The sequence below is a fragment of the Perca fluviatilis genome, chromosome 5 (genome assembly GCF_010015445.1).
Source record: "Perca fluviatilis chromosome 5, GENO_Pfluv_1.0, whole genome shotgun sequence".
NCBI classification, from domain to species: Eukaryota; Metazoa; Chordata; class Actinopteri; order Perciformes; family Percidae; genus Perca; species Perca fluviatilis.
Genome location: NC_053116.1, coordinates 42,767,324 through 42,793,879, shown reverse-complemented (window position 1 = coordinate 42,793,879; position 26,556 = coordinate 42,767,324). Strand labels below are relative to the sequence as shown.

Below are 26,556 nucleotides of genomic sequence, written 5' to 3'. Positions count from 1 at the left end.
ATTGGCTGGGGTCTATGAATGCAGCGGGAGATCAACAAAAGACCGATGGCTGGGGTATGGATGCAGCTGGGGTCCGTGCCCAGGTGACTGGGGAGATACATTTTCTGAGCACCCACTTGACTCATTGTCATCCACTGCATGCGAACGCCTACAGGGTGCTCTCCTCTGTGTCATTCACTGCAACGGCAAGTTGCTACAGAAGGCAAACTATTGTCATCCACTGCATGCAGCCGCAAAAGGATGCCCACAGTCATGCACCAGTATTTCACCTCTGCAGAAGAAGAAATTGGTCAACAGGGACGCTGCTTTTCTTATTGAATCTACTGAACTTGTTCTCCACTGCCTTTGGAGAGAAATACGTTTTCTGTGAATCCCTGATGCATTTTGTTTACCGTTGAGCATCTATGGGACCAAACAGAAACACACACAGTAAGGAGGTTTAAGTTTCTGGGCTGAGAAATATAGGTGTGTGTTATTAAAGGGAAATTTCACCGCTGGAAAGCTGAATATATCTTTAAATTGGGTCACTTATGTAGTAGAAATGTGAAAAGAAAATTGAAATTGGTGCCTTCTAGGCCGAGATAAGCCAGAAAATGTGTTTTTGGCTCATATGGATGAAAGACACCAAATCCCAGAATGCACTTGCTTTGCTGCTGTATGAGGCCACTCCCGCCACGCCACCCCTTTACAGACAGACAGTGAGACGATCAACTCAAGACGGGCATTTATTACTTTGCCGCATCCCGGACAGCTCCCGCTGGGGCCGCGCAGGCAATATAACAATCCGCCATGGAACAAGCGCGCTGCTCTTAAAGGGAATGTGAGATGACGCTCTGATTGGTTATTTTCACGTTACCCCAAACCACACCTAGCTACTTCAGACCAACCCATTTTAGATTTGGGTGCGGTCGCGCAAGACTCATTTATCCCACCGGATCCGCGCACAAAGCTACTTCGTATGCTTTTGCGTTCATACTTGTGTTTCAGACCTTTAAAATAGGGCCCTTTACTTTGTGTAATTTCCTCTAGTAGCCATTTTGGGCCTTGAGCAAAACTACAACGAGCCTCATATCTCATTGTGTTTCATCCGCCATCTTGATCTTGGTGCGGCGTTAGCTTCCCATGTGATCTCGTCACCTCCCCTCTTTCTAACACACACACACACACACACAAACCACTTGTTTGTTTTTGCTGTTGTTGTAGTTTTAACAAGTAAATAGGTTTATTGATTGAAGAACTATTGATTGCCAATTAATAATTTGGAAGCTTAATAAATTCTCTTATACTTTAAACAGCAGTTGTTTGTGATTATTTGTATATTTATTTTAGTAACAGCTGGTTGAACAGGTCAGAGCTTGAACTTCACCCTTCCCATTCACGTTATAAATATGAGATAAATTAATAAAATGAATTAAGCTCTGTATTTTCAAAGAGAACACCACATATAAAATTAGTAAATTGTAATTTCCCAACTGGGGATCAATAAACAGTATAATTATAATTAATATTATAATTATGAGACTGTTTTCACAGTTCAGTTATTGGTGAATACACATATTCATAACTTTATTAATATTGGTAATACATCTTTGATAAATTGCCAATAATTGAGTCTGTACCTTCCTAATCCTCAACACATGCAAGAAATATACATAAATTCCAAAGTAGAACTTAATAAAATATAAACAGAAAAGTTTTAAGCTCAACAACATAACATTTCTTTCTATAAATCACCACAACACAATTTACTGAAGAAGGAGAAACATGCTTACCAGGCTTACTGCTTTCCCCACCCATCCTGTAGCTGTTGTAGATCTGCAGCAAACAGAAGGATGAAGTCTTTTTTATATTACAGACCCTCCCTGTTTCATGGCTTAAAAGAAATACACCAGCTTCTTATAAATCAGCTCTGGGGCTGTTAATCATTTCAAAGGAACGTTCAAAGGTTGAGACTTGGTTTGTTATCTAGGTTTTAAGATCACAGTCAGGTTTAGGTATAGATATCCTCAATGCAAGCAGTTGGATTTACTTTAAGTCATGTGGTCCATGAAACAGGGAGTGTCCGTCATATAAAGATACTCTTCATTCTTCTCTTTGGTACAGATCTACAATCTAGATCTACAAGATGGGTGACCAACAAATCAGTAATGGTAAGCATGTTTCTTCTCTCTCAGTAAATGGTGTTGTGCTGGTTGATAAACTGAATGTGTATATGTTGTTTCAGTAAAACTATTAATACACTGAGTATCTTCTTCAGGCTAAATTAAATAATAGACTGCTTCTAGTTTCTCTGTCAGAAGAAACCCTGTTTCATCTCCTTCATCCAGTCAGTATCAAAGTCATAATCTAAATCTCTGATGGATATTAGTTTGTTACTCAGGAGATCTGAAGGAACTATTACATATATATATATATATATATATATATATATATATATATATATATATAAAGTAACTGTTTCTGCAGTATGCAGTATTCAACATCGGAATATTACACGGCATCAAGTCGGCTCAGAATCAAACCTGTTTTAAACACTAACATATTATAAAGTTAAAATATTATAGAGATAAGTCTCCTCAGCAAAGTGTCTTCAAATCTGTCAGCTCAATATATCTTTCTGTCTGTCTGTCTGTCTGTCTCAGATAGTACCAAACGCCACATTTATGAATTTAAATAATGACATCAACTTCATGATGTATATTGTGTGTGTAAACTACCAGCTGACAGATAACTGGTGTCTATCAGTCGGGGTGACGGGACACTCAGCTCACAAAAAGAGACCAGACAAGATTTTACTGTAACACTATTTTAAAGAAAATGTAAATGATGAAATATGACTAGAAAAATATTCTTGTATTCAATCGAAAGTCACAAAAGAAAAGTGGGAACTGTGTGAAAAGTTTTGCCACAATCTGAAATATGTTCTCTCCTGTATAACTAACCTGTTCAGATTTAATAACTGCAGCGCCCTTCCTCCCAGTCCTGTCCCTGCAAACTATTAATCAAATAATACACTACACTGTAACTTTTGTATATATTTATAATACACACACACACACACATATATATATATATATATATATATATATATTCTCTCTGTCTGCACTGCACCGTGTGTGTGTGTGTATGTGTCTCTGTGTGTGTGTGTGTGACGTGTGTATGTGTGTGTGTGTGTGTGTTGTATTCTATATAGGAGAAGGAGGACAAGATCTGTCGCACACCTCTCATAAGAGAGAGGAGAGTGTAAAACACATTTATTTTTCTTGAAAAAACAGTTCTGTCTCCATAACTTATTATCACACCTGTTTCCACAGGTACATCTGCTGATCCAGGTATGGAGACTACATCATCATCTAAACCAACCCCAGAGGTTAGTAATCATCCTGTATGAGTCTCTCTGTAGTCTGATTACTGTAACTGCAGAGAGGACTCAGCCAATCAGAGCTCAGCTCCTTCACTGGCTGCACTAAGTGACCCACAGTCCATTTAGTTTGACTAGTGAAGATCCATCATGATGTTTCCACCAATACTTTACATGCATTATACTGCAACACAATGATAACATCTTGTTAACTCATGTTTCTTTCAGTAAAATGTAAAATGTTGACTGAAAACATGTTTGATTAGTTTTCCACCAAGATATCAGATGGTTAGGTTTAGACACCAAAACTACTGAGTTAAGTTGATAAAAAGATGGAGGTTTGGGTTCAAATCAGACCTGTCTTCACTTCCTGAAGGTTACCATGGTGACGGCGAACGTCACCTACTTCCATTTGTTCCCTAAAGTTAAAAACATCTCTGTTTCCTTTTTTTTTCCAACGGGACATCAACCCCTCCTTACCAGGACATTTGGTGCTCTTCTACTTCCTCACCTCATTCCCTGCTTTTCTCCTGTCAGACCTACTATGAGGCCACTAGAGGTTAACCCTACTTATTTACAACCTTTTAATGGTATGTGTCTGTGAACCTTAACTGTAACCTCAATGACAAGTAATTCAGATAGTATTTTAGGGTTAGAGTTGTTTTATGGGGTTTTGGGCTCTCTAACCTAACGGCGTTTAACTCAAACCTAACCCTAGGGTCAGAATTGATGTTTCAACAAACCATTTATGTGGCGTTTTTTAAGTGAGAACAGTCTCTTCTGTACTCTCACAGCTCTGTAATAATAATAATAATAATAATAATAAAAGTAAAAGGGCCTAAACTGGTTTAGTTGACTATGGCTACATTTCAGCCCAGTCTCACGGCAGTTCGTGAAATGGTCAGGTTATTGAATCTATTGATTTGTGTACGTGTACTGAACACGTTAATGTTGTTATTTTTGCGGTGGTGCACAAATTTTAAAGTAATGTATTTCAATGGGAAACATATATCGTGATCACAAACGATTACGTTAGCGGTAGTATTGATAAGGCGAAAATTCGCACAGGGAGGTTGGTTGGGGTGATGGATGGGTCAAACAACGAAGGACGTTCACCCCGGGTATTGCAGTTCCTGCGTTCGCTTCTTCCTTACCACAACCGTCCGTTGTTGTCACCGGGCGTATGCTGTTTAATTTCCCTGTTGTTAGGCCCCCAGAGCAGCCCAGTGTCATGGCAGTTCGTGAAATGGTCACGTTCGAAAATCGTGACCTGTACACAAAATAAAAATCGCTGACCTTTTTGCTCAGATGAGATTTTTTTGGCTGTTCACATTACCTTTCAAAATGGGTCCTTCATCAGATTCCAGGGTGAACTGTTTGTGGTTTTGAACTTACCCGCCGCAAAAGAACAATAACAATGACATCAGACGCAGGCCGCTGTTGCACTAATATTAGGGAGGTTATGGGGAAGTAAGCGTTATACCCACAAGTGCGGTATGTGAATAAACCTCTTATCCCGCTTGTAAACGCCCATTTTGAACCATAAATAGTCAATGCAAAGCACCTCATGAATGCTGATCAGCATGTTAATGACCCTGGCAGTTGCGCGAAACATGCCGAATCATGACTACTGGCGGGGAAAAGCAAAAACTTCTCAGATGTTCAGGAATTGCTGCAAATTGAATTATAAATTTGTCCTGTTCTCGCACAGTATAGGGAAACCTGATCTATAGACTACATATATTAATAATACCTTCCAAAAAGGCAGGCATTACGTCACTTTGGGACAGCTTCGATATACCAGACGTATATAATAAGATTTAATAGAACTATATATTATATCCAAAAACCTAAGTGATAAAGTTAAAGATTACATAATATTTATATAAAACACTTACCACTTACCCCCAGCCGGTTGCCCCCAGAGTGGCGAGGACCTGTATTTGGACCGGGATGGCATAGTTCGCGATTAGCTTTTCTCTACTGGATCCAATTGATTACAGAGATCCAAGAGCCGAGCCGATTTCTCATGCATACAAGTCTAGGTGGAAATGGGCGTGGCCTATATCGCGTAATTCAGTTGGATCCAGGGAACGCGGGGATATATGGTTTTCAAATGGGTTTTGGACGTATGGTGTACGGTGTGGGAGTTATAGGGCCAAACACGTTTTTCTGCTATAGTGTCACCTATGGGTGGAAGTGGGTCATTTTTGCGCCTGAGGTACTTTCGGAGTTTTGGACCAGTCCTGAAAATGGCACACCCCCATGTAACATGTAAGGTTTAGGCTGTAGCGGAGAAGAAAATAGTGAAAAAAATTAACAAATAATCCTTAGAAAATAGGATTCCACAGCCCTGTGCTGTGTGAACTACGTAGGCTTTGCTACTGCGGTTCCTACAGCCTCGGGCTTGGACCCCCAAAATATGACCTCCAATGGCTGTGGAGGTTCAGAAAGGTACCGTACTAGGGGTTAAAAGGGAAAGGAGCACTTAATGTAAATTAAGACCAGGGCGCCATCTGCTGGCCAATATATATAGCACTCCCTCACATCAACATCACTTTTAGGTTACAGGAGACTAACTCTCATTCCCAAAGAGTGTATCTGATATATCTCTTCTTCCTCCTCTCCCCCCACAGGAGTCTGTAGGAGGGGAAGAAGGGATGGAGGTGGGGGATGATTCCCAGGACCACTCCCCCAACAGGATGAAGAACAGGTAGGCATGCAGGCAGGAAGATGTCAGGCTCTGATAGAACTGTGGGTCCAAAATATTTGAAGCTAATATTCAATTATGTTTACACTGTCATAACATGTGAACATGTCAATAAAAAAATATGAACATAAACGTGTGAATATGAGTTGTAGGCAGCGCTGTAGCAGCGCATCGTGACCAGATTGTGTTGCTCTATATCTATGAGTATATCATACAGACCAGTTGATGAGAATATGTTGTCACTGATAATGCTTCCAATGCATCACAGTTGATTTATTACACGCGTGTGTTTTCATGCATGTTTTCACCTCTATATGGTTTATGTTTCAGATGAATGACCCAAAGATCCTGCAGCAGGAACTAGAGAAACTGAAAGGTTTGATGTCAGAGGAATGTTTTAAATGTAGGTACAATTATTTATAATTCGTCTTTCATCTGGTTTCTTATCTAATTATTACTCTATATATAAATATTTACAACCTAAACACTTAAAATCAAATCTAATATTAAAGATAGAAGTGATTAACACATAAGACTTTACCTTTCTGTTCTCTCTGTAGCTGCTCAACGTTTGGTGGAAAGCTGCAGCAACAAACCTCCACCTGACCCGGATCTACACCAATTCTTTATTCATCTTTATACAGATTTACAGCAGAAATCTGACAAAGGTTACCATCTATCTTCTTTATATATTGGTTCCTGTCCAGGGAAACAGGGTTAGATAACACTGGTGTATTTAGGCCTCTAACATAATGAACAGGACACTGATGTTAACAAATTACACCATTTATGATTAAAATGAACTAACTAGTTAGTAATATTCTTTAAATTGTAACAGGGTTTTTTTAACAGTATTAATACTTTACCTTAAGTAAATATTTGATACAAATGGTGTCACAGTGTAGCTGGAGGGAATCAAACTCTGCTTTTGTTCAGCAACAGTTGACAGGGGCGCGGTATAGGGGAATAGAGACAATTCCAAGGGCCCATGACTGACAGGGGCCCCAAAAATAGGTAAAAACGAATATAAAATTATTAAACCATCATCATTCAAGTATATATATTTCAAATATAATAATAAAATCAATGATCTCTTTGTTTTACTTGTTTTGGCAGTAAAAGTTAAATATCCCCATTGACCAAAAAGTAAACATCCATATTGACCGACCACCCCCTGTATCTGCATGAAATGGTTTGGTCCTGCCTTAACGCACTCAGCAACGGTGTTTAGTTGCAGTCAGTAGATGCGCCAGAACTAGAGTGACCACGATGTTGCCAAGTAACGTTATATCAAAATCTGGTTTTCAAAAAGGAAAGAGAGAAAAGAGAGGAAAAACAAAGGAAAGTTTTCAGTTTTTCACCAAGAAAGGTGGGTATCCTCTAGTCTGTGAGTGGTATTAACCTGTTGGCTTAATGTCCATAGTGAAATAAGCTAGCTAGCTACAGACTAGTGTTAGCCTACATTTAATCACCATTTAATAAGTGCAGGGAAACGTTTAGCAAGATATTCATATTAAATCAGTGTCCCTGCCCCTTTTAGCAGACTTAACAACAGAGGAGTCAGCAGCACCCCAGTCTCCCCCTAACTGTGCCCCTCCCTGTCCCAGTGAAGAAGGTGAGCAACATTGTGTTCAGTGACATGCCAGTTAGCATCACTGCAGGGAGTCTGTGGGGATTTCTCTGTCTCTCTTGCTCTTTTTACCATTACAAAAAGAAACGAAATATTTGTTAATGACAAAAATTCAAACACATTAATAACAATTATTTTATCACATAATGATCATTATGAAATAAAAACAACAACAACAACCTACTGTCTGTACTGGATGCTGGACAGTTGGAAACAGTGAGTAGCTTACCTGAGCCTGCATGTAAGATACAGACAATATTAAAATAATCCAGATTGATACGTTCATTTAGATTGAATTATGGAATGACATCTATAGATACAGACTTTATTATTCCCATCATGAAGGACAATTTATTTGAGAAGCTTGCACACACACACACACAACACACAAAAAAAAATCTATTGTATCTAATGTATGTAATCAAGTGGTGGTGATACAGAACTAGGTAATTTGGGTCAATGTTCTGTAGCGTTAGTGTTATTTATTAGTATATGGCAATCTTGCATCAAATAGTGAACTACATACTAGACTTGCATGCAGGGGTTAAATTGGGCCGGGGCTCTCCTCGGGCTCAGCCCCAGCACATAAGCCTACTGTCCAGATGTGCCTGCTTGCAGTCTAAATATGTCACATAAAATATGATGAAAGTGATGCTTTTGAAAACATGATATTTCTGACAATAAATGAAAGATGTTTGAAATGGCATGTCTATTTTGTCTCGCGGGCGGAGCTGAGATGAGAACAATCAGAACACGGCAACAACCGCCCAGAACTGCAGACAATTCACCACCGCTGGTCAACTACATAACGCCTAGTGTCTCCGTCAGTAGGACTAACAGATAAAATGTCTTCTCCTAAAGCTAAAAACCCTGTTAGTGTCCCTTTAGTGTCTCCGTCAGTAGGACTAACAGATAAAATGTCTTCTCCTAAAGCTAAAACCCTGTTAGTGTCCCTTTAGTGTCTCCGTCGGTAGGACTAACAGATAAAATGACTTCTCCTAAAGCTAAAAACCCTGTTAGTGTCCCTTTAGTGTCTCCGTCAGTAGGACTAACAGATAAAATGACTTCTCCTAAAGCTAAAAAACCCCGTTAGTGTCCCTTTAGTGTCTCCGTCAGTAGGACTAACAGATAAAATGACTTCTCCTGAAGCTAAACCCCTGTTAGTGTCCCTTTAGTGTCTCCGTCGGTAGGACTAACAGATAAAATGTCTTCTCCTAAAGCTAAAACCCTGTTAGTGTCCCTTTAGTGTCTCCGTCGGTAGGACTAACAGATAAAATGTCTTCTCCTAAAGCTAAAACCCTGTTAGTGTCCCTTTAGTGTCTCCGTCAGTAGGACTAACAGATAAAATGTCTTCTCCTAAAGCTAAAAACCCTGTTAGTGTCCCTTTAGTGTCTCCGTCGGTAGGACTAACAGATAAAATGTCTTCTCCTAAAGCTAAAAACCCTGTTAGTGTCCCTTTAGTGTCTCCGTCAGTAGGACTAACAGATAAAATGACTTCTCCTAAAGCTAAAACCCTGTTAGTGTCCCTTTAGTGTCTCCGCCAGTAGGACTAACAGATAAAATGACTTCTCCTGAAGCTAAACGCTGTTAGTGTCCTTTAGTGTCTCCGTCGGTAGGACTAACAGATAAAATGTCTTCTCCTAAAGCTAAAAACCTCGTTAGTGTCCCTTTAGTGTCTCCGTCGGTAGGGACTAACAGATAAAATGACTTCTCCTAAAGCTAAAACCCGCGTTAGTGTCCCTTTAGTGTCTCCATTGGTAGGACTAACAGATAAAATGTCTTCTCCTAAAGCTAAAAACCCCGGTAGTGTCCCTTTAGTGTCTCCGTCGGTAGGACTAACAGATAAAATGCCTTCTCCTAAAGCTAAAACCCCGTTAGTGTCCCTTTAGTGTCTCCGTCAGTAGGACTAACAGATAAAATGACTTCTCCTAAAGCTAAACCCTGTTAGTGTCCTTTAGTGTCTCCGTCGGTAGGGACTAACAGATAAAATGACTTCTCCTAAAGCTAAAACCCTGTTAGTGTCCCCTTTAGTGTCTCCGTCAGTAGGACTAACAGATAGAACGCTTCTCCTAAAGCTAAACCCTGTTAGTGTCCCTTTAGTGTCTCCGTCAGTAGGACTAACAGATAAAATGTCTTCTCCTAAATCTAAAACCCCCGGTTAGTGTCTCCTTTAGTGTCTCCGTCGGTAGAACTAACAGATAAAATGTCTTCTCCTAAAGCTAAAACCCGGTAGTGTCCTTTTAGTGTCTCCGTCGGTAGAACTAACAGATAAAATGTCTTCTCCTAAAGCTAAACCCCTGTTAGTGTCCCTTTAGTGTCTATACGGCGAAGGACTAACAGATAAAATGTCTTCTCCTAAAGCTAAAACCCCGTTAGTGTCCCTTTAGTGTCTCCGTCGGTAGAACTAACAGATAAAATGTCTTCTCCTAAAGCTAAAAACCCTGTTAGTGTCCCTTTAGTGTCTATACTGTCAATAGGACTAACAGATAAAATGTCTTCTCCTAATGCTAAAACCCTGTTAGTGTCCCTTTAGTGTCTCCATCGGTAGGACTAACAGATAAAATGACTTCTCCTAAAGCTAAAACCCTGTTAGTGTCCCTTTAGTGTCTCCCCGTGCAGTGAGGACTAACAGATAAAATGACTTCTCCTAAAGCTAAACCCTGTTAGTGTCCCTTTAGTGTCTCCGTCAGTAGGACTAACAGATAGAATCCCTTCTCCTAAAGCTAAACCCTGTTAGTGTCCCTTTAGTGTCTCCGTACGGTAGGACTAACAGATAAAATGTCTTCTCCTAAAGCTAAAACCCTGTTAGTGTCCCTTTAGTGTCTCCATCGGTAGGACTAACAGATAAAATGTCTTCTCCTAAAGCTAAAACCCTGTTAGTGTCCCTTTAGTGTCTCCGTCCGGTAGGACTAACAGATAAAATGTCTTCTCCTAAAGCTAAAACCCGTTAGTGTCCCTTTTAGTGTCTCCGTCGGTAGGACTAACAGATAAAATGTCTTCTCCTAAAGCTAAAACCCGGTTATTGTCCCTTTAGTGTCTTACGTCAATAGGGACTAACAGATAGAATGCTTTCTCCAAGCTAAAACCCTGTTAGTGTCCTTTTAGTGTCTCCATCGGTAGGACTAACAGATAAAATGACTTCTCCTAAAGCTAAAACCTGTTAGTGTCCTTTTAGTGTCTCCGTCAGTAGGACTAACAGATAAAATCTTCTCCTAAAGCTAAAACCCTGTTAGTGTCCCTTTAGTGTCTCCGTCGGTAGGACTAACAGATAAAATGACTTCTCCTAAAGCTAAAAACCCGTTAGTGTCCTTTTAGTGTCTCCGTCAGTAGGACTAACAGATAAAATGTCTTCTCCTAAAGCTAAAAACCCTGTTAGTGTCCCTTTAGTGTCTCCGTCGGTAGGACTAACAGATAGAACGCTTCTCCTAAAGCTAAAACCCTGTTAGTGTCCTTTATCTGGAACTAACAGATAAAATGTCTAAAAAAAAAAAACTTATTTCTCCTAAAGCAAAAAACCCTAGGCCCTTTAGTGTCTCCGTCAGTAGGGACTAACAGATAAAATGTCTTCTCCTAAAGCTAAAACCCTGTTAGTGTCCCTTTAGTGTCTCCGTCAGTAGGACTAACAGATAAAATGTCTTCTCCTAAAGCTAAAACCCTGTTAGTGTCCCTTTAGTGTCTCCGTCAGTAGGACTAACAGATAAAATGTCTTCTCCTAAAGCTAAAACCCTGTTAGTGTCCCTTTAGTGTCTCCGTCAGTAGGACTAACAGATAAAATGTCTTCTCCTAAAGCTAAAACCCTGTTAGTGTCCCTTTAGTGTCTCCGTCAGTAGGGACTAACAGATAAAATGTATTCTCCTAAAGCTAAAACCCTGTTAGTGTCCTTTAGTGTCTCCCAGCTACAACTAACATAAATGACTTCTCCTAAAGGTAAAAACCCTGTTAGTGTCCTTTAGTGTCTCCGTCAGTAGGACTAACAGATAAAATGTCTTCTCCTCCAAAGCTAAAAACCCTGTTAGTGTCCCTTTAGTGTCTCCGTCGGGTAGGACTAACAGATAAAATGTCTTCTCCTAAAGCTAAAACCCTGTTAGTGTCCCTTTAGTGTGTCCGTCAGTAGGACTAACAGATAAAATGTCTTCTCCTAAAGCTAAAACCTGTTACCTTTTAGTGTCTCCGTCAGTAGGACTAACAGATAAAATGTCTTCTCCTAAAGCTAAAAACCCTGTTAGTGTCCCTTTAGTGTCTCCGTCAGTAGGACTAACAGATAAAATGTCTTCTCCTAAAGCTAAAACCCTGTTAGTGTCCCTTTAGTGTCTCCGTCAGTAGGACTAACAGATAAAATGTCTTCTCCTAAAGCTAAAAACCCTGTTAGTGTCCCTTTAGTGTCTCCGTCAGTAGGACTAACAGATAAAATGTCTTCTCCTAAAGCTAAAAACCCTGTTAGTGTCCTTTAGTGTCTCCGTTAGTAGGACTAACAGATAAAATGTCTTCTCCTAAAGCTAAAACCCTGTTAGTGTCCCTTTAGTGTCTCCGTTACGGTAGGACTAACAGATAAAATGTCTTCTCCTAAAGCTAAAACCCTGTTAGTGTCCCTTTAGTGTCTCCGTCGGTAGGACTAACAGATAAAATGTCTTCTCCTAAATCTAAAACCCTGTTAGTGTCCCTTTAGTGTCTCCGTCAGTAGGACTAACAGATAAAATGTCTTCTCCTAAAGCTAAAACCCTGTTAGTGTCCCTTTAGTGTCTCCGTCGGTAGGACTAACAGATAAAATGTCTTCTCCTAAATCTAAAAACCCTGTTAGTGTCCCTTTAGTGTCTCGTCAGTAGGACTAACAGATAAAATGTCTTCTCCTAAATCTAAAAACCCTGTTAGTGTCCCTTTAGTGTCTCCGTCAGTAGGACTAACAGATAAAATGTCTTCTCCTAAATCTAAAACCCTGTTAGTGTCCCTTTAGTGTCTCTGTCAGTAGGACTAACAGATAAAATGTCTTCTCCTAAAGCTAAAACCCTGTTAGTGTCCCTTTAGTGTCTCCGTCAGTAGGACTAACAGATAAAATGACTTCTCCTAAAGCTAAAACCCTGTTAGTGTCCCTTTAGTGTCTCTGTCAGTAGGACTAACAGATAAAATGTCTTCTCCTAAAGCTAAAACCCTGTTAGTGTCCCTTTAGTGTCTCCGTCAGTAGGACTAACAGATAAAATGTCTTCTCCTAAAGCTAAAACCCTGTTAGTGTCCCTTTAGTGTCTCTGTCAGTAGGACTAACAGATAAAATGTCTTCTCCTAAAGCTAAAACCCTGTTAGTGTCCCTTTAGTGTCTCCGTCAGTAAGACTAACAGATAAAATGTCTTCTCCTAAATCTAAAACCCTGTTAGTGTCCCTTTAGTGTCTCCGTCAGTAGGACTAACAGATAAAATGTCTTCTCCTAAATCTAAAAACCCGTTCGCAGCCTCCACCGGCCGCTACGAGTTCATGTCGCTGACCAAGCCGTTGAACCGGTCCTCACTGTTCGCACTGGCGCAGCCGTAGGGGCTCGAGCATCAGAGAGCCCCATCCGTGTGTGTGTGTGTGTGTGTGTGTGTGTGTGTGTGTGTGTGTGTGTGTGTGTGTGTGTGTGTGTGTGTGTGTGTGTGTGTGTGTGTGTGTGTGTGTGTGTGTGTGTGTGCAGGGGCGTAGCACCAGACCCTAACCCTTATGCATAGGCAGTCCTGATGGGCCCCCATGTTCCTCAACACCTAGAGGCCTAGATGTTTATAGTGTAATAACTATTAACTGTAATGCTTAGAGTAGCCTGATAACACACATTTCAAACCTCCTTTCTCAACATTCTCTAGCCTACTTTACTGTGGTTACTACTACCTACTTTACTGTGGTTACTACTACCTACTTTACTGTGGTTACTACTACCTACTTTACTGTGGTTACTCCTACCTACTTTACTGTGGTTACTACTACCTACTTTACTACTACCTACTTTACTGTGGTTACTACTACCTACTTTACTGTGGTTACTACTACCTACTTTACTGTGGTTACTCCTACCTACTTTACTGTGGTTACTACCTACTTTACTGTGGTTACTACTACCTACTTTACTGTGGTTACTACTACCTACTTTACTGTGGTTACTACTACCTACTGTACTGTGGTTACTACTACCTACTTTACTGTGGTTACTCCTACATTTGGTTGGTTTTCTCTGGACCTTTACCTGCCAGTCTGCGTACTATGGTGTCTCTCTGATCATCTGTTAATGTATCTGGCCATAGTCCTGGATCCTCTGGTAAAAACTGGTCTGCAGTGCTCTGCCTACTTTCCAGTTCCTCAGCTCTCATCTCCACACTGTGCTCAGAGCTCCCTGCTGTCTTCACTCCCATCATCCTCAATCACATCTTCTCTATCATCTTTCTCTATGAAGGATACATCTGATATTAACCTCTTATCCTAATTGTAACCTAATATAATAAAACACACTAAGATGTTAGTGTTACTTAACACCTTTCAGTCAAAATGGTTAAACATGGTTTGCTTTAATGTTGATATAAGCTCACCTTGTCTCAAATCCAAAGAGGAGGCTGAGGGGTCTGTTGCTCCCTGCTGGGACAGTTTCTGATACTGATGGCCATGTGTTTCACAATGTTAACATCTGTTTCTACTAAATCTGACATAACTATAATGTTGACATGATATGTATCTACCGATGAGCTACCAAGCTACCTATGACACTGATTAGCCTATTATTGCTAATTATACACATTATATAGCCTATTAATTTGAAATTAAACATGTTTTAAATTAGGCTATTACAATGGTGTGTTGTATGCAAACAGCATTGCTAGTGTAGTTTATTTATTTAGCCTTTAGCTCAGATTACATGTATAACCAAATTATCATTTGAAAGTGTATGTTCTGCTCTTTATATGGGTTGTCTCAGTCTGTTTCAGCACTAACGGTCGCGGAGATATTCAAGCAGTTTAGCACCATGGATTTGGTTTTCTATTTTGTGCTCAGCTTTCTTTGAAAAGAAGTCAGTTACCAATTGTTTCCCCTCATTTAGTTTTCTCTCCTCCTCCTGTCTTTCCTTTCTGTTTGGTAGAATGATTTGACTTTCTTTGAGAAAGACATTTCTACAGCAGAAGTTTGGCTCCATCAGATTAACTAACATAAACAAAATGCTGCAGATGGACTAAACCATTTGGTGCATTAGCAAGGGGTGGGTGAGACCTCAGATAGTCTTTTTTGTATACAGAATGTAGTCAGTCAATCAACCAAGTTATTCAGCCAATACACTAACTTTACATTTCATCTGACATGCATTATGAAATTTAATTAGGAAATGAAAATATCCAGGTAAAATAAAATATATTACAGACTTTTCAAGGGCCCTCTCTCCCCTTGGGCCCTGGTAATCAGTATTGGATTTTACCCCCCAGTCCGGGAGCCTGTGTGTGTGCGTGTGGTGTGTGTGCGTAATTGGTGTGCAGGCGTGTGTGTGCGTGTGTAGTGCGGGTGTGTGGTATGTAGGTAGGTAGCGTGTGTGTTGTGTGTGTGTGTGTGTTGTAGTAGTAGTAAAGAGAGAGAATGGGAGGTGTGTGAGGTGGACCTGGTCACCACAGACCCAAATCTTGTCAGCTGTTGCTACTGTCATGCTGCACTGTCTCTTCATGTGGCACATTATGTTTGGCACATTGTATGGATCACTTCTTATATCACAACAAGGTAATATAATGTGTAATCAAGTGATGACTGATTAACAGCAGTGGCCCAGTGGTTAGCGCTGTGGCCTCACAGCAAGAAGGTTCTGGGTTCAAATCCAGACCTTTCTGTGTGGAGTTTGCATGTTCGTGGGTTTTCTGGTTTCCCCCACCAGTAAAAACATGTTCCACTCCCTCCTCCCTAACTTGGCGTCGTAAGGTATTGTATGGCTGCCGTGCATCACCCAGGTGGGTGCTACACATTAGTGGTGTTAGAGAGCAGTCCCCACCCCTCCCCCCAAAAGCACTTTGAGTGTCTATGATAAAGCGCTATATAAATGTAATAAAATAAATAAAAACAGTAATGCAAATGCTAAATGCCCTAATACCTGTTGATACTACAACAATGCAGAGTAGTATAGGCTCTTAACCTGGCAGTTTTGCACATATCATGTAAGACTCAATTTCTCCATTTCTTTGCACAAAACTCTCCAGAAAGTGTCATTTAACGGTTTATTTAAAAAAAATTATATATATTATATATATATTATATATTATATATATATATATATATATATATATATATATATATATATATATATATTTATACATACACGTCAATGGCACTTAGAGAGTTAATATGAGGTCTCTCTCTCTGACAAAGTAAATCAAAGTGATGCGTACGCGGAGGGATAAAAGAATATAAATAATAAAAATAAAGAGATTTGAGAAAAAGGCTCCATTACCTTGTAGCTCACGTTATGGCTCCGTAGCAGACGCTTTTATAACAATAGGCTAACGATTGGGTCATAACCACGAGACTTACTGTCACACAGTAGAGGAATTACCGTATAGTACAAGAGAAGCTCACAGGCAGTTTTCTGTCCTCTTTCTCTGTTCTCTTTCTCTGTTCTCTGTCCTCTTTCCTCTTTCTGTCCTCTGTCCCCTTTCTCTGTCCTCTTTCTGTCCTCTTTCTTCTTTCCTCTTTCTCTGTCCTCTTTCTGTCCTCTTTCTGTCCTCTTTCTGTCCTCTTTCTGTCCTCTTTCTCTTTCTCTTTCCTCTTTCTGTCCTCTTTCTCTTTCTCTGTCCTCTTTCCTCTTTCTGTCCTCTGTCCTCTTTCTGTCCTCTTTCTCTTTCTCTGTCCTCTTTCCTCTTTCTGTCCTCTGTCCTCTTTCTGTCCTCTTTCTCTTTCTCTGTCCTCTTTCCTCTTTCTGTCCTCTGTCCTCTTTCTGTCCTCTTTCTCTTTCTCTGTCCTCTTTCCTCTTTCTGTCCTCTTTCTGTCCTCTGTCCTCTTTCTCTGTCCTCTTTCCTCTTTCTGTCCTCTTTCTGTCCTCTGTCCTCTTTCTGTCCTCTTTCTCTTTCTCTTTCCTCTTTCCTCTGTCCGTCCGTCCTTTTCTTACACATTTTAACCAGAAATCCAGTTTAGCTTTAGCATAAGCTTTTCAAAAAAACTTGAATTATTCCACATCTTTTGTACATTAGTGGTACTATGATAAGAAATTCAAGTTAATTAAAACCATTCCTACTTTTTCAACTATTTCGCTACTTCATCTTCTTTTTACGTATTTAAGCTATTTATCCAGTTAGCTTTAGCAATTCAGCTATTCAGCATCCCCACGCATGTTCTTTAGGAAATGCATTTTCTAGTAGATTATATTATAAAGATTGGACTCTTGCACGTTCACGTGCACACATCTTACAATATAAACAGAACATTCGTGTTAAATTAACCTGAGAGAATATTAATACGCAGAAAAACATCAATATAATCTTGTTTTTTAGATTGTTTTGTAGATTTAAGGACATTTCTTATTAATGTGGAGAGACTGTTGGTAAACGTTATTTAGTTTATTGATGTGGTTCTTTATATCTCAGTGGATTTATTGTGATATTATAAAGAGAAGAATCACAGATGTGGATGATGGGAGGTTGTATGTTATGCTGCCTCTACACTTCTCTGTGCTTCATTTTCAGGATCAGATGTGACTTTTGTCTTCATCAACACCATCGGTATGACATGGACTGAAGCCCAGAGCTACTGCAGAACTTACCACACAGACCTGGCCAGTGTGAGGAACATGGCAGAGAACCAGAAGGTACTGGCGATGATACCTGGAGGATCCTGGGCCTGGGCCTGGATTGGCCTTTTCAGAGACTCCTGGAAGTGGTCAGATGGAAGTACCTCCTCATTCAGCTTCTGGAAGAACGGCCAACCTGATGACAACAACGAGACTTGTGTGGCTGCAGACTTCAGCCAATCAGGAGCCTGGGAGGACTGGCCCTGTGACATGGAGAGAGCGTTCATTTGCTACGGTCCAGGTGAGTGCTAACCCAGGATTCAAACAGCTTTTACATTTAGATTCAGGACAATAGGGATGAAACGATATACTCAACTCAGGATTGGATTCAGGATTTTAAGTTGATGATACGGTTTTCTCAAGATGTTTTTAACAGAATGAGTGAAAATCTTCATTTCTTATTTCAACCAGTTGTTATCTTTACACATTTATATCCATATTTAACCATCGTTACCTCCCTAGTGCTAACCCGGGACTCTAACCACCAAACATCAGGTTGTGGAGAGTAAATGTGAACATGATGATGTGGATCATTTCCATGGAATAGTTAGTAAAGTTAGCATGCAGTGGTGATCAGCTGCAGATGATCAGTTAGTGTTGAATCTATTGTTTAAACTGATGATGAGGAATGAACAGGATGATGATTATTATCCACACAGAAATGTTTGAACTCATAAAGTTTGTTTGATTTTTACAAAGTGGTTCCTGTTGCAAAGAAAGTGGTGTCTGCTTCAAAGAAAGTGCTGAAAGTGAAGTTTGAGAACAAGAAGAATCTGGATCTGAATGACCCTGCTGTGATGGAGGCCATGTTGAAGCAGGTAAATCAGGTTTTATACTGTTTTACATTTTTGTAAAAACAAATATGACTAGAACTGTCCAAGCCTCATCGGCGCCAGTCGCCACCGACGCGAGTTGCCCCGACGACCCGTGGAGCACGTTAAAGTGGGACCCAAAGTGTGACGGTAGGGAGGCAAACGTCAGGAAATATCAAGAGGTGTGAGCCACAAGGTCTGTGCTACATTACCGTTGCAAATATCCCATTAACATTGATTGAGTAAAAAGGCTAAAACTGGTCTACGTAGTGCCCAATATTTAGAGAGTGTGGCCAACTAGGGAATCAAATGTTCTGAGCATACCGTTCTGCGATTGGTTCCAAGGTGGTCACGTGTTTCATGGATTCCATGTTTGATACCAACATTCATCTGATTCCCATTGACATAGAAAATTACATAAATCACTGAAGAAATGCCCAACTGTTGTGCGTTTGGCTGCAATGAAAGACATGGAAGCAGCAAAAGATTTCATTTTTTAGAGGCCCATTTACGATATAAAAGGTAAATATACACTGGAATATTTCCGTAAGGGCCTTTTACATATTGATAAACACTGATAATAACATGTATATGCCTGTTTATGGTGAAAATATTGCGATTTATTTCAAGATAGCATATCCGCCCCATAGGGATACACTGTAGACTCATCTGACGTTGGTATCCAATATGGCGGCCATGATTTGAGTTGGCCAAACTCTCTAAATATAGGGCACTAGCTCTACGTTGACTATAGCGCCCCCTAATGGCCGATCTTCGCCAAATTTGGTACACAGCCTCAGAGCGTCATGCCGAACAAGCATCACAAGTTCCATGTTGACATTACTACGGCAGAAAAATTACAATCGCAAATGTCCCATTTCCATGCATTGAGTTATTGGCCAAAACACATAAATAGCGCCCCCTAATGCCCGATTTTTGCCAATTTTGGTACAGAGCATCGAAGTGGGATGTTGAACAAAAATACCAATGTCCGCGCTGATATCTATTAATTTTAATTTAATTTGGCCGAGATATGCTAAAGCCTGTGATTGGTAGCTAGCTACGACATTTTGTTTGGTGGTCAAAATTCTTTTGATAACATTTTGTCAGGTCGGTTCGGAGATGCTAGAACCAAGTTTCATGAAGAGCGGGCACAGTCTAGGAGTAGTTTGAAAAAGCAGATTTACGAAAAAATATCTTTATATCTATATTTTTTATATCACAAAATATCGTGTGGCTATGTGTATTTCTAATGTGCAATGTCGTTTTTTACTATAGCGCCACCTAGTGGTGGAAGATGATGATTGTTTTTTGTCTGAGGTCCTTGCAGGGATCTGGACCAGTCCTGAAAATGCACCCCCCCCCCCACCACCATGTACGGTTTAGGCTGTAGCATGACTTTCGTCAACAGCAAAATAATCTCTAGAAAAACAATAGGGTTCCCCACATACAGTGGATATAGAACATCTGTGAGCCGCGGTGCATTGCTTGGACCCCTAATAAGATAAGTTTTGTGTCTCAGCTGAAACAGAAGCTGAGGGCCCAGGGGCTGGACGACAACATCAAACTGAGCTGGAGGAAGCAGGCCGATGGAAAAGTCTTCCACAAGGAAGACAAGAAGACCAACAAGAGGAGGAGGAAGAGGGAGGAGCTGTAATGTTGAGTTGCTTCCATCAGAGAAAAGTCTGGTTCTTTCCTCAAAGATGTGACGGAGCAGAATAGAGCTGCAACAATCAGCTGATGCATCCATTATTCTCTTTAGTGACACTAACTCATATGTAATGAATAGTTTAGTTTCCATTTATTATTGTTGTAGTGATTCTTACATTCTTTATTTTAGGCTACATAACATTTTAGTCAACTAAAACCAGCATCCCAGCCTCCGTACGTCTCCAGTCTTATTGTGTAAATGTTGGTGAACATCAACAGAGATCTTGAGTTTCTGTAGACGAGCTATGGATTACAAATACTAAACAGAAAAAGAACATTCTCCCGGTTAAGAAAGTAAATGTATGTTAAAGTGCCCATATTATGCTCATTTTCAGGTTCATAATTATATTTAGAGGTTGTACCAGAATAGGTTTTCATGGTTTAATTATCAAAAAACACTATATATTTTTGTCATACTGCACATTGCTGCAGCTCCTCTTTTCACCCTGTGTGTTGAGCTCTCTGTTTTAGCTAAAGACTGAGATATCGCACTTCTATCCCATCTTTGTTTGGAGTCACACATGCTCAGTAGCTAGGTAAGGACTACTAGCCAGAAGCTAGCGGTGCTAGCGCTTAGCAGTTAGCCACCTCATTCTCAATGGCAAAACACAGCTACAACACACACGAGTTCACCATAATCTACAAAATAAATTGTATAACTACTTACATGTCCCTCATCTGCAGGTATTCAACACAAAGTTTGAAGTGTGCCCTTGTTTAGAAGAAGTCTCCCGGCTAATCCAGCCTTGTACAGACCAAAGTTGCAGAAACAGTTAGCTGATGTGGTCTTAGCTAAAGTGGTTAGCACACACCAAATGTTTCGGCTAGTGACGTAGAAAGCCGTGCAGATTTTGACCAGCTCACCAGGAGCCTGAAGGCAGGACACATTCAGAAACCAGATCCCACTCAGAACACCATGGATGGATTTATCAAAGTTGGTATGAAGCACCAGAGACACAAAATAACTCCCCAAATACCCAGAAAAAGTGATTTTTTTCATAATATGGGCACTTTAAATCCTCGTACGGATCAAAGTATGGCGTGTTGATTGGTAGCTGGAGAGATGCCCGTTCACCTCCTGGGCACTGCCAAGGTGCTCTTGAGTAGAGATGCACCGAATCCAGATTTTTGGGGTTCGGCCAAATACCGAATCCACTGGTTAAGATTCTGCTGAATCTTCCTGTATTGATCCCGTAATCCACGGCGCCGTCGTTACGGTGACCAGCGTAGCGCGCGGAGTGACAGCGTTGGGTTCGGTTCCCTGGGAAACAATTCTAAGGTTCGGTAGAAACCCAACCCCGTCAAAAAGCCCAAATATTCAGACAAATTCAAAGCCATGCCTAAGGCATCGTACCCCCCCAACCACTCAGGGCGCTGGTCCAGCACTGGCAGCCCCCCCACTCTGACATCTCTCCATTAGTGCATGAATAGGTCCTGAGCATGTGTGTATCCACTCTGGGGATCAATACAAAGTATAAAATGAACAATAAATGAAAATTAAAAACATAAATGAAGGCTTATGTAGACCTGTGAGTGATGTTGATAGAATCATTTAGACTTCAATAGACTGGTACCTTCATTATAAAGCTCTGAGGCCGGCTGCACACGGGCTGCGTGGTGTGAGTGTGGCGTTTCTGCTGCGTGGCGGCTGCGTGGTGTTTTCGACGTCTTTCCCACCAGAAAGGTGTCTGACTGCTGCTGCTGCTGCTGCTGCTGCTGCTGCTGCTGCTGCTGCTGCTGCTGCTGCTGCTGCTGCTAGCCTTGTCAGAGGCCCGTTCCAGAAAGCAGGTTTAGTGAAAACTCTGAGTTGGTTAACCCTGAGATGAGGGAAACTCTGGGTTTTCCGTTCCAGCAAGAGAGGTAACTTAACCTCAGACTCAGTTACTATGGTAACTTCACCTCAGAGTCAGTTACTATGGTAACTGAGCCTGTGAACCTAACCTGGTCGGGAGCAGGTTTTCTTCAAGAAACCTCGAGTTTCTCTCAGTCTCCTCCCTCTCAGAGGGAGGAGAAACTCATTTCCTCATTCATTCATTCAATCTGTATCAGGCGCATTTTAATGCAGTTTGTTATCTGCATGAATAAAAAAACGTATTGGTTTATGTTAGGTATTGGTGTATGGTGTTATGTTAGATTATAAAATGTTTTTTTTCTCAAACATGTCATGTCCTTTTGTCAACGATCCCGTTGATGAAAAAGCTGTATTAATTCAGAGAGTTTACGTCGGGTGATGATATTGAGTCCCGACTAGATGTTTTTTCATTTCCACATAATCGATTTGAGAGGTGTTTTTTATCACAGTCTATTAGATATGTAGATACCTTATCCGTCCTCATATCACTAACATCAACCATCGTGGACAGGCTTTAACATCCCAGCAGATTATTTGTGTCGCATTACGTTTTTTTGCAAACGGCAGTTTTCTTTACAACAGTGTAGCCGATCATACTATAATAGTAAAGCCACTGTATGTGTATCTGTATGTATTGGTGTGTATTGGTGTGTATATGGATCATACTGTAATAGTAAAGCCACTGTATGCAGAGCCGTCAGAAAGGTGTGATCGCTCTGAAACGTTTTTTAAACATGTTCCCTGGACACAAACCAGTGAGAGCCATTAAAAAGAAATAAATGATTATACTTATAGTTCTGTTAATGGTCATGGTGCTGCAGCCTCAGAATGGGAATAGCCTATAGTTTACTTTTTCGCCCGCAGGATTGCACCTGAATGTGTAGCCTACAATTCCAGTTTTCACCAGTAATATTATAAGTTAACTAATTAAATATGAAATTAATACACTGTTAATGCATACACATTGACTGGAGCAGCAATTTTCTCCCACACCAATTCTCTCTCTTTTGCAGCAGCAGCCGCTGTCTTGCTTTTTTAACGAAATGCATGTTCAAACCACAGACAGTAGGTTCAAACCATAGACAGTAGGTTCAAACCATAGACAGTAGGTCCAAACCACAGACAGTAGGTCCAAACCACAGACAGTAGGTTCAAACCACAGACAGTAGGTTCAAACCACAGACAGTAGGTTCAAACCATAGACAGTAGGTCCAAACCACAGACAGTAGGTCCAAACCACAGACAGTAGGTTCAAACCACAGACAGTAGGTCCAAACCACAGACAGTAGGTTCAAACCACAGACAGTAAGTCCAAACCACAGACAGTAGGTTCAAACCACAGACAGTAAGTCCAAACCACAGACAGTAGGTTCAAACCACAGACAGTAGGTCCAAACCACAGACAGTAGGTCCAAACCACAGACAGTAGGTTCAAACCACAGACAGTAGGTCCACACCACAGACAGTAGGTTCAAACCACAGACAGTAGGTTCAAACCACAGACAGTAGGTTCAAACCACAGACAGTAGGTTCAAACCACAGACAGTAGGTCCAAACCACAGACAGTAGGTTCAAACCACAGACAGTATATAAGAAGGTTCAAACTCGCTGTTTGTGAGCATGAGTATTTCCGCCGACCCGTTTGTTTGTGGTTGTTACCATGGTGAATCGTAGTATCATGGCTCCATTCATGCTGCCTTATGTGCACGCGCGTAACCCTGAGTGAACATACTCCGAGTTGATTGAACCAACTCAAATCAGCTGTTCTGGAACCGAAAACTCAGAGTTTCCATCTCAGGGTAAATCAACTCAGACATCAGGGTTAGACTCAGAGTTTGTTAAACCTCCTTCCTGGAACGGACCTCTGGACACATGGATGTTTCCCATAAACATAAATATATTCTGATCTGATTACAGCAAAGACAACGTCGGCAGTATTGACGGTGAAATAGGCTCCAGAATATTTCCTTCTGGATGACAGGTGACATATTAGAAAATCATATTTTTTTTATTACATTGATATCAAAACCTCAAGACTTTCAAACATCAACATGTCATTTATTAAATGTATTTGTGTCTAAACGACATATAAACATCTTTTCATATTCTATGTTGTCTGGAAACTCTTCCAACACGCTGGCGTGTGGCGTCGGTTCTATTTCTAGCTGAACGTGTTTCCTGAGACGTGCACGTCACACAGGCAGCGTGCACGCTCTAACCTGTTACCATGGGAACCCAAATAAACACAGGCACACCACCCAGCCAGTGTGCAGGAGGCCTTATAATAAAACTATGGTTATATGTTTTGCGGCTCTGGATTATTCCAACTGTTTTAATCAATTAATACTTTTAGTTATAACAGAAATACTAAAATATATTCCAGCTTTCAGCTTCGTAGATATGAAGATTTGATGCTTTTCTTTGTTATATTTAATCATAAACTTCATTTAGACTATTTTTAGAATAAAGACTTTAGTATTTATCAGATTTATCGTCTGTGGGGACATATAACCGACATGTTTTACTGATTTCAGTTTGTTTTTCAGGTTGTGGTGATGTTTTAACATTAACATTATTTAATGTGTTTAAAATATAAATTATCTTTAATGTTGAATATTTAAAATCTATTTTCATCAGACTAAATGTCTTTCTTCATGTGAGAGTAATTTATAAAGTAATTATATGTATGATTGTTGTTCTGTCACCTTATTAGAGATGCAAACTTAAAACATTTACCTGAAGTTAGTCATGAGACTTGTTCTGTGTCTGTAACATCTTCTAAACTAAAATACTAAATATTTACAGCTTCCAGCTTCTTCAACATGAAGATTTGAGGATTTTTATTTGTCACATTTGGTCATAAACAAAGAAATAAAAGTGTAAAATGCCATAATGAAATAAAGACTTTTTTAAGAGTGAATTTTCAAATACAAATAGTTTTTTTTAAATAGTGTGAATGTTGATAATTATCTGTCTCAAAGCACCAAGATCACCTCTTCTTCTTATCTATTTTTACAGTGTAGTATTACTACTTCTAGTAAAACACTTATTCCTCCTTTATTCATCATAGTAAATATATATATATATATATATAATTGTATTTAACATAAACCGTTTATAAAGGGGTCTCATTAGTAAGTTATGCTTCTTTACTAAACAAAGAGATGAACATAAATAAACCCAAAACATAAACAAACACACTTCGGTAGAACGTCTCAACTCGCGCATGCGCTCTGCGGTCATCACAGTATGAAGAGTGCAGTGTTCAAGTAACGTTAGCGCGAGAGGTAAAACAGCTTTTGTGATTCTCATTTACACATTTAAAGTTCTTTATGACATCTGAACAGCGGAGACAGTTTGATAAAGGTGTCTCCGCTTCCATGACAGACATTACACTGTCACTGACTCCATTCACACTCAAGCTAACCTAAGCTAGGCTAACGGTTAGCTGCGATAGCTTATCAGTCACTGACTCCATTCAGACTCAAGCTAACCTAAGCAGAGGCTAACGGTTAGCTGTGTTAGCTTAGCAGTCAATGGAGCGGAGAACTACTCTGGTAAACTGCGCGGAGCTCACTGAACAATGTCAAACATGTCGTCGTCTCCTTTCCAAATCAGCCGCAGTTTACCGTCGTGCTATTTTAAAGCCTTTAGCTCTTCGCCTTCGTGTCATTTCTTGCCTCTCTTCGAAGCTAACATGTAGCATTTTAGCCACTGTCAAAATAGCTTGAGGGGCGGGAGTCTTTTTCTGACTGACAGTACGATACGGCCAATGACAATCTAGAATAGGAGTCCTCAGCGGCTTGTGAGCCAATCAGCTTCTCTTCACAGAGGAAGCTAACGGATCAGAAACAGAAAATAATTATATATTTAATATATATTTATATAAGTAATAGTTTATTTCATTGACGACACGAGGCTTGAGTTACGATGTCTTAATGTACGTGTAATCTAAACCGTAATTTAGACTACATTTAGGGTAATGTATGACAAACTAAACTAAAAAGTTAGTCAGCAGCCGTTAGTTCTTACGTCCGGTCATCACGTAAGGTTACGTACAGTTGACGTGGCCTCTAAAGTTACTATGTAAATGTTAATTTAGGAATACAATTCAAATACATCTTTTGTTTGTTTTTTAAACAAGTTTAATCGACGTTTTTGTACGTTTCTATCCATAAAGTTTTTAAAACTTTTAACAGTAGGACGAAAAACGTAATGCCGATGCGCGCGCCTGCGACGCTGTCATATAACAGCTGACACAAGTCGCGCGCTTATTGGGGTGGAAATCAATACAGAGAAACACGATCCTCCAGTACTACATGTTAAATTTTACTGCATTAACAGTACTACATGTTAAACCTTACTGCAGTAACGGTACTACATGTTAACCCTTACTGCAGTAACAGTACTACATGTTAAATCTTACTGCAGTAACAGTACTACATGTTAAATCTTACTGCAGTAACAGTACTACATGTTAACCCTTACTGCAGTAACGGTACTACATGTTAACCCTTACTGCAGTAACAGTACTACATGTTAACCCTTACTGCAGTAACGGTACTACATGTTAACCCTTACTGCAGTAACAGTACTACATGTTAAACCTTACTGCAGTAACAGTACTACATGTTAACCCTTACTGCAGTAACAGTACTACATGTTAACCCTTACTGCAGTAAGAGTACTACATGTTAAAGCTTACTGCAGTAACGGTA

The 26,556-nt window shown here is 40.1% G+C and overlaps 1 protein-coding gene across 2 annotated transcripts in view; it reads left to right on the top strand.

Moving 5' to 3' along the window:
* LOC120558553 (macrophage mannose receptor 1-like) overlaps positions 1 to 20,334 on the top strand; it is a 176,535-nt gene extending 156,201 nt beyond the window's left edge. Inside the window, exons 4-6 of one of the 2 annotated variants that reach the window (XM_039799600.1) lie at positions 17,361 to 17,705; positions 18,185 to 18,282; positions 19,799 to 20,334. In XM_039799600.1, the coding sequence (XP_039655534.1) occupies positions 17,361 to 17,705; positions 18,185 to 18,282; positions 19,799 to 19,933 (578 nt within the window). In that variant the 3' untranslated portion in view covers positions 19,934 to 20,334. Of the gene's footprint in view, positions 1 to 17,360; positions 17,706 to 18,163; positions 18,283 to 19,798 lie in introns of both variants that reach the window. The other variant, XM_039799599.1, reaches the window with a different exon arrangement.
* Positions 20,335 to 26,556: the final 6,222 nt, after the last annotated feature.